Raw genomic sequence first — 13,112 nt, 5'->3', positions numbered from 1 at the left:
CTACGATGTGTTAATATAACTGTTGGTGGTAAAAATACTGTAAGGCTGTTAAATCTGTGATTATTGTTTTATTCAAGAGCAAATATTTGGAAAGCTTTACCTGATTCTCTCATTGTGTTGTTGAACTTGTAGCATCAAGGGAAATTTTGTATGTACTCATGGATTTAACCATTGTCAGTTATATGAACTTTTGTCAAAGACTGAATATCTTGGCTTGTCCTGCCACACAACAGGTGGATGTCACAGTGGTTGTAACCAGGTTTTATTGTGAACTCAGGGTCCAGATGGGACTGTTTCTGAAGGGTTGGAGCCACCTGCAGCCATCACTGAGTAGCTGTTGAAGTTGTTTTACTGATGACTTGGTAGCAGTTTATAATGATTTTAGTATCAGATCACAAGACAAAAGAATGCATGCATGCAAAACCTAGCCTGAGAAGTCATTTGTAAAACAACTAACGTAAAGATGAAAAGTAAATTTTCAAAAAGTGCTCTGAAAACTTTGAACCTCTTAATTCCCATAGAGCTATACAACAGATATGTGGTCTTAATCTACAGTTCCAGTGTCATTTTTGAGATCTCAGTCCAAGTGCAAAGGAGAGTTCCATGTTGCTAAGCTGTTTAACTGGATGACTGAGGAACTTCCACTAGTCTTCAATTGGAAGTGATTAATTTGCAATATAATGACATGCTAAAAAGCAAAATTCAAGAGAAAAATCTAATAGAATCACATAAATCCCTTCCAAACAATGAATATGTTCAATTAAAATCATGCACTCATGAATTGATATCAATATTTGGTAGTACCCATCTGTGTTAGAAGATATTTTCAAAACTCAGACGTACAAAATCTGATTTCAAATTAGCATAAGAGGTTAGCATTTATAGTTGGCTAATGGCAGAGAATGCAGCTGTAAACTTGAGTTCGGTGACTGATTATGCCCTTTCCCCAAGTCTCATTCTGTTCATTGGTCAACATACTTTACCAAAAACTGTGCTCAGATGTTACTATTTTCTTCAATTAAAGGTTTGTGGAAATTTCTTTTCTTTTAATGGTGTAAGCTTAATTTTGCCTTTTTGCCTACAAAGCCTAAAATATTTGCTACTGAATCTTCTATAGAAAAAAATTTGCTAATTTTTATGTTAGAGATGGTGGTTTTTCCTATATAATCTCTTCAAAGATGTCAACAGATTTCCCATGCCCCATCATCCCGTTAGCAATAAATCTGCAGTGAAAGAGTACAACACAATTTGCAAACAATTTTTTACTGCAAAATTATTTCTATATGTTTGTGTTTCTTTGGGATTTTAATACAAAGGCAGATTTGCAGAGTGAAGGCCAGACAGAGAGAAAAAGATCTTTCTTTTACTGGTTTACTCCCTAAATGGTTGCAGTGGCTAAAGCTAAGCTGATCCAAAGCCATGAGCTTCCTCTGAGATTCCTACATTGGTGCAGGGGCCCAAGTTCTTTCATTCATTGAGCCATTCTCTATTTCTTTTCCCAGTCCATAAGCAGGGAGCTGGATTGGAAGTAGAGCAGCTGGTACCAGAACCAGTGCCCAAATGAGATTGGCTTTGGCAGGTGGAGGATTAGCGTGTTGATCCACCATGCTGGCCTCACCAAAGTTAACTTTTGGTTTCAATTTTCTATAGACTTTGAAGTACTTTCATGTTATAAATGAGGATGGTCTTACAAATGATTATCTTTTCAAAAATAAACATGAACACTTTACTGCTTATTTAGATTGGCATGATGAGACACTGAGAATCAATTCAAATGATATAATTTATGAATTGTCAGTGTCAGCTTATAAATTTAATTGGTTTTTCAGTTCTCTAGAAATACAAGTTTACTTGAAAAAGTTGCTACAAAAATGCAGTTAAATGAAGAGTTCATTTTAGTGCAAAAAACTTTGAAACTCATGCATTTTTTAAAAAAGATTCTATTTATTTTTATTAGAAAGTCAGATATGCAGAGAGGAAGAGAGGCGAGAGGAAAATCTTCTGTCCAGTGCTATATGAAATTCACTGTTTTTCTGAGTGGCTTATCATATAACAAAGGGAAAATATGAGTTAAGTATGGGTAAAGATTGAAATTTATCTGTACATATCACGTTTAGAGAAATCCCAAATTGAGAATGTTTTCTTGCATTTGTTTATTGTGTATCATTTGGCATGATTTTTTCAATATATTTTAGAATCTTAATATCTGATTTAGCTTTGATTTCAATCTTATTTTCTAGATGAAGCATTGGATGATTTAAAATCCCAGAAGAGAAAAATAGTAAGTTAATATTTGTTGAAAGTTATATGTTACATAAACTAAGTTAAAACTGAGTAATTAATGTTTATATGTTATAAGTTGTTGATTCTCCAAGGAACAAGTGTGCTTTTAGTAAGCATTTTCATTTTCTTTGGAAAGCACGTTTAGAAGGGGAGAGGGAGAGACAGATTTTTCGTCGGTTGATTTACTCTCCAAGTGGCTGTGGTAGCCAGGACTGGTCTGTATTTAGAAGGCAAGGAGCCACAAGCTTCTTCCTGGCCTCCCAGATGGTATCAAGGGAAACCTTCTTCCACTGCTTTCCCAGCCTCATTGCCAGGGAGCAGGTTGGGAAACAGAGTAGCCGGGTCTTGATCTAGCCATGGCTTCACCTACTACACTGCAACACCAGCCCCTTTTGGGAGCATTTTGATGACAAAATTAAACTTTTTTGAATTCTTTTTTATTTAATGATTAACAGAAATAAAGAATTTAGATGAGCTTTTAAAATTTTGAGAATTTATATCCTGTGTGAGCTTATGAACCATATTGGAAGACAAAATGGAGCAAAAGAGGATAAAAAGGTAGGTGCCCAGATTATTTAACAGAGCCATTAAGGGACGCAACCTTCTGTATAGGTCAGTTCTGTGTTCTTGACAACGTGAGGCCAAGGGAGTGGCTATCAAGAATACCTCAGAAATAGTGGGCATTTGACTCCACAGGGAAACGGCTGCATGAGATGCCTGCATCCCTGGCCCTGCTCTTCTTTCTAGCTAGTCCTGCTAATGTCCACCCTGGGAGGCTCAAGTGCCTCACTGCCTGTCACTCACACAGGAGACCTAGATTGAGTTCCTGGTGTTGGCCTGGCCTAGTTGAGGAGTAAATTGGCACGCAGAAGATTTTGGTTTGTCTTTCTACCTGTCTCTACCTTTCTAATAAACTTAATAATCGAAAAAAATTGAAAACATGCAAGTTTAACAGCTTACCAGGGCACTGATGTGTGTTATGTTAAACTGCTTTTCACCTAAGTCTTTTCTCTAGTTTTGGCAGAGATCATAACAAAGGATGGGATTTGTCAGATGTGTGGCTGATATCATGGGAGTGGCTATGCTTCTGAATCTTCTTAACTGCACCTTCTGGGCGTATTACATAATGATTACATGCATATCTGTTATGGAGCCAGTTAACAGCTTTGGAAAAGGACCAAGTACAATAAATGAGATAAGACCTTAAGTGTTGAAAGGTTGATATGTGAGGTTGCTTCCAGAACTTTGAAGAAAAATGGAATTATAACTTTTTGTATATAAAATTTGAAATTTGTGCATGTGTCTGGTGTAGTGGTAAAGTTGCTACTTGAGTAGTAATTTGTATCCCGTATTGCAGTGACTGGATTGAGTCCTAGCAACTCCTCATATAATTTCCTGTTAGTGTCCGCTCTGCAAGGCAGAAGGTGAAGTACTTGGATATTAGCATCCGCTCCACAATGGCCACAACTGAGCCCATCCAAAGCCAAGAGCGAGAAGCTTCTTTCACGTCTCTCACAAGGGTGCAGGGCCCCAAGGTGCTGGGCTGCCATCTATGGCTTCCCCAGGCCACAAGCAGGGAGGTGTATGGGAAGTGGAGGAGCAAGGACATGACACGGTGCTCATGAGATCCAGGCATGTGCAAAGTGAGGATTTTAGCCACTGAGCCATTGCACTGGACTGCCCCCCAATATATATATATATATATATTTAAAGATTTATTTATTTATATTGGAAAGCAGATTCACAGAAAGAAGCAGAGACAAAAAGAAAGATCTTCCATCCACTGGTTCACTCCTCAAGTGGCCACAATGGCTCGAGCTGAGCCAACCCAAAGGCAGGAGCCAGGAGCTTCTTCCAGGTCTCCCACATGTGTACAGGGTGCAGGGTCCCAAGGCTTGGACCATCCTCTACTGCTTTCCCAAGCCACAAGCAGGGAACTGGATAGGAAGTGGAGCAACTGGGACTTGAACCTGCATCCATATAGGATCTCACCACATGCAAGGTGAGGAATTTAACCACTAGGCTACACTGTGCCAAGCCCCAAAATACATAATTTTTATAATATGCAATTTTTTCCCGTGGACTTTTGCAGGATCCTATGTTTTTTCCAATAATTTTTTTAAAGATTTATTTATTTTTATTGCAAAGTCAGATATACAGAGAGGAGGAGAGACAGAGAGGAAGATCTTCCATCCAATGATTCACTCCACAAGTGACCGCAATGGCCAGTGCTGTGCCAGTCTGAAGCTAGGAGCCAGGAACTTCCTCGGGGTCTCCCACACGGGTTCAGGGTCCCAAGGTTTTGGGCTATCCTTGACTGCTTTCCCAGGCCACCAGCAGGGAGCTGGATGGGAAGTGGAGCTGCCGGGATTAGAGCTGGCGCCCATATGGGATCCCGGGCGTTCAAGGCCAGGACTCTTAGCTGCTAGGCCACTGTGCCGGGCCCTCTTATAATTTTTTAAAGTGTGCAAACAGTGATTGCCAGGGCCACTATGGTAATTCTGCAGGTTAATGTCCTGCGTGTGGTTCTAGCATCTCATCTGAGCGGCAGTTAGAGTCCTAGCTTCTTTGTTTCCTGGGAAAGTATTAGAAAATGACCTAAGTCCCAACCCATGTGGGAGACATGGATGGAGTTCCAAACTTTGATTTGGCCTGGTCTGCCTTTGCTGTTACAGCCAATTTGGGAGTGAATCAGCAGAAAAAGAGCTTTCTGTCTCTGTCTCCCATTCCCCATGTAGCATTGCCCTTCAAATAAGTATCTTTAGCAACAAGAAAAAGGTAATTGCTTAGAGTATTATCATGATTTATGAAAATTTTCCTAGTGAAATTTAATGGAGTGAAATTGATCAGTGTATTTTAGCCTAGAATGTGATGAGTAATTATGTATAAAATTAATAAGATTATGAAGGTTAAGATTAATGTTAAAATATTTTGTGAATCAGTAAAGACTATAGTTTTGGTGTTAAATACTTGAAAAGTAAACTTTAATTCTGAAAGTGTTCCTTCTTTAGGTTTGTTATACTTCTTCAGTGTTTTGTGAAATATTTTCCAAAACAGCATTGGCGATTTTCGGTTGTCCTCAGTTGAAATACAGGATATGCTCATTATACTAGTATGTTTATCATTCTGCACGTTTTGGAAGTTCGGAACTTCCAAGCCGTGAATTGTTGATAGTCTGAGTGTTGTAGAAGCTGTGTTATGATTGGTTTGAGTTTTTGATGAGATGATGAGAGGAACCAGGAGTACTGCTGCTCCTACTAAAATGGACTGAAACTCGTTACATTGCAATACTGCTGTACTACCATTTTATCTGTGGTTTTTCTATGCTCGATCTTAGCCAAAAGGCCAAGAAGTGATTATCGATTTTTTTTTTCATGGTGTTAATTACACATGCTCCGTAGTAGGCCAACAGTATATGGAAATTCCAGAAAGAAATAATTAATAGTTTTAAATCTTTATTTCAGGACATTGTTTTAATTATTTTTAGTGTTACTGTGTTCCTACTATGCCTAATTTATATACATGTGTACATGTGAAAGTATATTTCACAGAGGGTATGGAGAATTTTCTGTGCAAGCATTGGAATCTACACATATGGTATGCATATGATTCAACTTTTTGAGTCTCCCTGTGTACATAGATTTCAATTCTTTTTGCGCCACAATGAGCTTTGATTCCGTTTTCTAAAAACTACTTTTACACATAGAAAAATAAATAGTGTGTATTTTTTTGAAGATTTATTTTTATTGGAAAGTCAGATTTACATAGAGAGGAGAAGCAGAAAGAAAGATCTTCCATCTGCTGGTTCATTCCCTGTGTGGCCACAGCAGCTTGAGCTGCGCTGATCCGAAGCCAGGAGCCAGGAACTTGCTCCAGAGCTCCTACGTGGGTGCAGGATCCCAAGGCTTTGGGCCGTCCTCCACTGCTTTCCCAGGCCACAAGTAGAGACTGGGTGGGAAATGGTACATCTGGGACAGGAATCAACGCACCCTTATGGGATCCTGGCACATGCAAGGTGAGGACTTTAGCTACTAGGCTACTGCGATGGGCCCCATAGTACATGCTTGTTTTTGGTGCTACCTGCAATGTCAGGCATCCATGGAAGTCTTGGGATATTCCCCCTCGGTGTAATAAAGTGAGGCTGTTCTAGAAAAGACAAGGAAGAGAAAAAATGAAAAAAAAATTAGAACAAAAAATTCAAAATGTTTAGAAACAGACGTCACATGATCAGTCACTTCCCAAATGACTTCAGTGGCCACAGCTGCTGCGCTGGTCTGACACCAGGAGCCAGAAACTTTCTTTTTTTTTTTTTTTTTTTTTTGCTAGAAACTTTCTGTAGGTTTCACACTGGGTGCAGGGACCTAAGCACATGGCCCATCCTCTGCTACTTTCCCAGGTCATAAGCAGGAGGCTGTTCAGGAAGTGGAACAGTTGAGACACAAAGTAGTGTCCAAATGGGATGCTGTCCCTGGAAGGTGGAGGATTAGCTGATTATACCACCACAAACGCGCTGGTAAAGTAAATCTGTTTAAAAAGGTTATTACACATTTTATTTTAAAAAATTTAATTGGAAGAGGGATAGAAACAGAGAGGGCATAAATGAGAGAGAAGAGAGCAAGCTCTTTTAATTTTAATCTCCCATGTTGTTGAATGGGACCGAAATTCTTGAGCCTCGTCTGCTTTCTCCTAGATTGCTCATTGGTAGGAAGCTGAATTCTGAATTTGGGCATAAAAGTTGAGAAGTTCAGTTCAGAGATTAGTAGCTCTTTGTATTTAAATGGTTCATGAGACGTCAACATTATGGAATGGTTCAGTATAGCATCTCTTGCAGTATGACTAAAGAAAAATGAATTGGCGTTGCATTGACTTGGTTGTAGTTGGTTATAATGATCTTGTTACTGGGAGCTCGTTTGTGGTGTTTATAGCTTGAAGCCTTTTCAACATTGAGTAGCTTTACACTTTGGAGCAACTTGTGTCAGGGGTGACTTAGGAGCACAGTGCTAGTAGTGAGATACAAAGAATGTCACATTTTTAAGCAAAAAGTAAGCAAGCATCAGCAACTTACTCTGTTGGTATTTAAGTAGAGACACTACCCTTATGTTTTAAAAATGTTTTTATTGTTGAATTGCCTATAGGAAAAGTAACACTATAAATAAAAAAGTTTTCATATATATGTTCCCTGTTGCTTTGACGATTTCTTTTGTATGTACTCCTGTTTTCACCAAAATCAGTGCAAAAAGAAAGAAATTCTGTATATCTGAATATTTGTCAAAAACTAAAGATTAATCTTAGGGCAAATAATGCTTTGTTAAGTATTCTAAAATTTTAAGAGTGATCATTTCTGGGTCCGGTGTGGTAGCCTAGTGGCTACAGTCCTCACTTTGCATGTGTCAGGATGCCATATGGGTGCTTGTTCATGTCCCAGCTGCTCCAGCCAGCTTCCCTGCCTGGGAAAGCAGTCAAGGATGGCCCAAAGCCTTGGGACCCTGCATCCATGTGGGAGACCTGGAAGAAGCTCCTGGCTTTGGGTTGGCTCAGCTTGGGTCATTGCAGCAACTTAGGGAGTGAAGCAGCAGGTGGAGGATCTTTCCCTCTGTCTCTCTCTATGTATATCTGACTTTACAATAGAAATAAGTACATCTTTAAAAAGGGGTGATCATTTCCATGTTATCTGTGCATAGAATTATCTTTCAGTATATGAAGTTCTTTTTTTTTTTAAGATTTCATTTGTTTATAAAGGCAAAGTTACGCACACAGAAAGGAGGAGACAGGTCTTCCATCTGTTGATTCACTCCCCAAGTGGCCTCAGTGGCTGGGGTTGGGATAAGACTATGCCAGGACCTGGAGTTCTACCCCATTTCCCATGTGACTACTGGAGTTGAGGACGTGTGCCGTCTTTCTCTGCTTTCCCAGATGCATTAGTAGGGAGCTGGATAGGAAGTGGCACAGCTGGGAGTTGAACCTACGCCCATATGGATTGCATTGCAACAAGTCTTAAGTCGCTAAGCCAAAATTGTGGTCCCCTAGAAAATTGTGTGGACTTTAATTTTGTGTTAGGGTCCTTTCAACATTTTCTGTGATGAATAGGTTCTATTATATAAAAGTAATTTTTGTTACTGAAATAGATACTCATCACAGTGTAGATTCATAATAATAACATAGCGTATCTTTTAAAATTCAAAAGCTCCTGAAACTTTTATTTTATACTAAAAATGATCCACTTTTAAATTTTATTATTATTTATTTTAAATGTTTTATTGTGAAAATATTACTAGGTAGCCAATGCTTCGACTTTAATAATTCCCCCAAGTTCCGATTTCTCTTTCATTAACCCTGAGATAACTTGGACATTTGGAAAAACTGTTTACATTCACCCTGAGTTGTGGAGGTGTCACTGAAAATTGTTTCCTTGCTAGTTACTGCTGTGGACTCTTTCCTCCTACATTATTGTACAATAGTATGAACAAAATATTGATATATCGACCTTAACAAAAGGAGAAGCTGAGACCCAGACTTGCTGTTGTGATTTTAAGAATGGATATAAATATACTTTGATTCCAGATTTTTTTTTTTTTACTAAAATATCAAGTTCATGTTCTTTTCATTGATAATAGCATCTCTTTAAAGTACATCATTCACTTAAAATGTGTGGATAAGTGTATTAATTGGGCCATTATGTGGAAACTTTTTTTGAGTAGTAAATAAAAAAGCAAAATTTCATTTATAATTTTCAATACTTTAAAAAAATTATTTTAAGATAAAGGAAACAGACATACCCATAAATACTAAACAGATAAACTGCAAGGCATGATAATCATTTGATGAAGCATTATTCTGGTCTTGAGTTTTGGATGTTGCTTTAAATATCACAGTTGTTGCTGGTCTGTATTTTATACATAGCAGTACTCTTAGTTTAGATCTGTATTCAAATTTAAATTTATGTTACTTAAAAAGAAATAAAAGAAGAAATTCAGTTCCTTAGTTGTACAAGCAGCAGTTCAAGTGCTTAAAATAGTTCAGTGGCTACTGTTATGTCTGCCTAGACATAACATAATGCTTTTGTTGCATAGCGTTTGTCTAAAGTCAGATGTCTAATTTAAGATTGGGATTTAGTTCTTTGTTGTTCCATGAAAGATTGTATGGATTTGGGAATAATCCAAAGTTATTCTCCCTTTACTCTCATTTCTAGTATTTTGCCCCTCAATTCTAAAGTGTTATGAATTAAGTTCAACTTGTATATTCTGAGAATTTATGATAATTTTGAAATAACTGAAACTGTTAATTTCATAAATCAGTATTAGTAATCATTCATTTAAACACTTCAACTTCTTAAATATTAGATTGCGTGTTTAATGAGCAATCTGTTAACTACTGTTGTGGCAGCATATTTTGCATTACATTTCTAGCAGTTAATGTGTTCTGGGTTACATTTAAGCAATGTGTCTTTTAGAACGGATACGATATTTAATGAGAAGGAACATGTCCTGTTTCAATTTTTACACTTCAACTGTTTGTCATAACTATGTCTTGTACTGAAGTTCGACCTCCTCTGATATTGGACTGTAATTATGAATTGATACTTTACTAGTGATTACTTTTTAAATTAAACTCCTGTATTAAGTTGTAAAGTGACTTGAGTGCATTGTAAATACAATGCCATAATAATAATAAATTGTTTTAATTGTAGTCCCTAGTGTAAGAATATGACTCAGTAAAATTTTTACTTAAATTCTGTGTTTAGTTCTTTCCTTTAAAGTTTGAATGTAAGTAAAAAAGTGAGTGGTAACTTAGTTTTTATAGTCATTTGAGAAAATTCCATGGCTGCTCTCCCAGCTAGTGCGTTTTCCCGGCATTTGCAGCAAGCTAATTGCTTCTGCTAATAAATAATCTAAAATCGATGCTGACAGCATTTAATTGGCACAGAGATTTTATTTTGTAAAGCTCTTGGCTAACGACCTTCTTTAAATTAATGGCATTAAGTGCTATGAGGAAATAAATCTGAGGAATTGCCTGTCATTTGCTTGTCATGTATAATAACTTCCAATAATGATGGCTGATAGATTTTTGCCTATTCCATTATTGAAGTTGGTGCATGTAATTATTCTCCTCATTATATGTAAACAATTAGCAATATATGGCATTTTCTTGCAGTAAGGCTGTTAAATACAAGTAACATATTAGAGGTTAGTAGCTGTTTTAAATCTGAATTTTAATTATTTATTTGTAGGAAGTCTTTAATTGTGTCTTGATATAGTCTATGCTGCTTATTTTAAGCCTTGTATCTGTATACTTTTTGAATAGAGCTTATAGAAATATGAGTAGTGACTGTTTTAAAATGTGACAATTTATGGAAAAATTTGTTGTTTGTAGCTGGAAGAAGTCATGGAAAAAGAAACTTATAAGACGGCTAAATTAATTCTTGAAAGGTTTGGTCCAGACTCAAAGAAAGCAAAGGTAAGGCTCCAGTATCACTATTATTATAAATTGCACGTTGTAATAGGTCACTATAGTAACATTATCATAATTGACAGGAGTTTGAGCCGCCATCTGCTGGAGCAGCTGTAATTTCAAGACCTGGACAAGGTAAATAACTTTGTAGAAACTGCTGCTCCTGTTGGAAAGATCCGTATTTTCCCAAGTGAGTTCTAAAGTGTGTTGGTGGTGTGTAAAAGCATTTGTAGAATGTTTTTATGTTACTTTGTATTTGTTTGATTTGGATTATGACTTGAGGCAGTAATTGTGTTTTATTTTGATATTAGGGAACATATGTTAAATAAGGTGTTAAGTCAATTGAAATTAGATATATGATTGTTTTTTAATGTTTTTGAAATTTTTTCACCAATATTTTGTTAGATTTTCCCCATCAAATAATAATCTCTTAGAATATCTCTTATGATTAAGGTAATTAAAATTAACTTTAAATTACTTTTATGTATGTAGTGAAAATATCTGACAAGCTTTATTTTTCTTCCAAAATATTTTTTAAGAAGTACTTTAGAAATGAGAAAAAGAATTGAATTATTGCAATGCAATTATGTTATCTGTTATGTAGTTTGTGTTAGTATATTAGTAAAGCCATGCATTATATCATTAAATAGTGCATAAAATTTTAAGCATCATTGTTTTGGTTGTAGAGAATTGTCCCACGTTTGGCCTGTAGAAGAGTATTTGAATTTGCATTGGCTTTCATCTTTGTTCTTTTCTCTAGACTGTTACAGTTTGTAAGGCTTTTATTCTAATATATAATATGCTACTTAAATTAACTGCCATTCTTTATAGTTCATTAGAATTGTGGCCTAGTTTGTAAAGTAAGGATTATGCTTAGAATTTGGAAAAGATAATCCTTTTATAAATATCCACAAGGTCATGGATAGTATAGAAGCAGTAATGCTTTTAGATTTTTTTTTATTAGACAGACCTTTGTGGGAGGAATCCCCTTTTCCATCTTTCTGAAAGTAGGGTTTTGGTTTTTAAAACTTTTAGCTTGCTCTTTTATTTTTTTTCAATCTACTCTTGATAAAAGTAAAGGTTATATAACTAAAGTAATCATATGAGGGGTCTTCACATTTTTCATGGTAAATGGAATTTAGAGAAACTTATTTTGATATAAAAAATTGAAATTCATACACATGAATTTTAATCTTTAAAATGTAGCATATACTTTTAGAAAGGTTTATTTATTTATTTGAAGGGTAGAGTTACAGAGGTAGGGAGAGAGAGAGAGAGAGAGAAAGAGAAAGACTTATCTTCCTTCTGCTCATTCACTCTTCAAATGGCCACATGCTGCCAGGCTGAAGCCAGGAGCTTGTAACTTCAGCCAGGTCTTTCACGTGGGTGACAGGACTTGAGCCGTCATCCTCTGCTTCGCAGGCACATCAGCAGAAGGAGCAGAAGCAGAACAGCCAAGACTCAGCCTAACGCTCTGGGAGGAAATGCTGTTGGCACAGGCGGAGACTTAACAATGTGCTGCACCACAGCACCTCTCTCCAGTTGTGATCTTATTTTACTAGCTCTTGCATATTTTTTAAAAAGTTTTATTTTTATGGGAAAGTCAGATTTACAGAGAGAAAGATCTTCCATCCTGTGGTTCACTCCCAAAATGGCTGCAATGGCCAAAGCAGAGCCGATCCAAAGCCAGGAGCTTCTTCTGGGTCTTCCACACAGGTGCAAGGTCCCAAGGCTTTGGGCCATCCTGTACTGCTTTCCTGACCCATAAATGGGGGAGTTGATGGGAAGTAGAGCAGCTGGGATATGAACTGGTGCCCGTATATGGGATCCCAGAACATGCAAGGCGAGGACTTAAGCCACTAGGCTACTATGCTGGGCCCTGGTTTTTGCTTTTGTTGCTGGGTGGCTAATAATACATAACTTTGCTGAGATTAATTATAAATTTTTAGGATAATATTCTTTGACTTAGGTTTTTCATGAAAAGGAACACCATGCTTATTGGAAAGTTAACCTATCCAACCCGACAACCTCCTAACCCCTTTTAGTAGATTCTTTTTTTTTTTTAAGCAGCTTTAGGGTTACAGAATGTACTGTTAATCAAACTTCATAGTTTATGGAAGTTTTCTAGTTTTTACTTAATGTCCTTTTTCTGTTCCGAGATCCCATCCCAATACCACATTGCATTTAACTATTGTGTCTTAAGCTGTAATCGCTTCTCAGATGTTCTTTGTATTTGATGATGTTGATAGTTGTATCCTGCTCACGTTTTAAAATTTTATTTTTATTGGAAAAACAGATTAGATTTATGGAGAGAAGGAGAGACAAAAAGATCCTCCAGCCACTGTTTCACTCCGTAAATGGCCACAATGGATGTATCTGAG

At 36.9% G+C, this 13,112-nt stretch overlaps 1 protein-coding gene across 8 annotated transcripts in view; it reads left to right on the top strand.

The window, feature by feature from the left end:
- LNPK (lunapark, ER junction formation factor) overlaps window positions 1–13,112 on the top strand; it is a 98,226-nt gene that overhangs the window by 49,188 nt on the left and 35,926 nt on the right. For all 8 annotated transcript variants that reach the window (XM_040971769.1, XM_040971768.1, XM_040971772.1 and 5 more), the window contains 3 exons: window positions 2,241–2,281; window positions 10,654–10,737; window positions 10,815–10,866. In XM_040971769.1, the coding sequence (XP_040827703.1) occupies window positions 2,241–2,281; window positions 10,654–10,737; window positions 10,815–10,866 (177 nt within the window). The remainder of the gene's footprint in view (window positions 1–2,240; window positions 2,282–10,653; window positions 10,738–10,814; window positions 10,867–13,112) is intronic.

Source organism: Ochotona curzoniae, unplaced genomic scaffold (assembly GCF_017591425.1).
Source record: "Ochotona curzoniae isolate NIBS_2020 unplaced genomic scaffold, NIBS_Ocur_1.0 contig_2210, whole genome shotgun sequence".
NCBI classification, from domain to species: Eukaryota; Metazoa; Chordata; class Mammalia; order Lagomorpha; family Ochotonidae; genus Ochotona; species Ochotona curzoniae.
The sequence above is the reverse complement of the archived record's forward strand: the minus strand, read 5'-3'. Positions and strand labels throughout refer to the sequence as shown.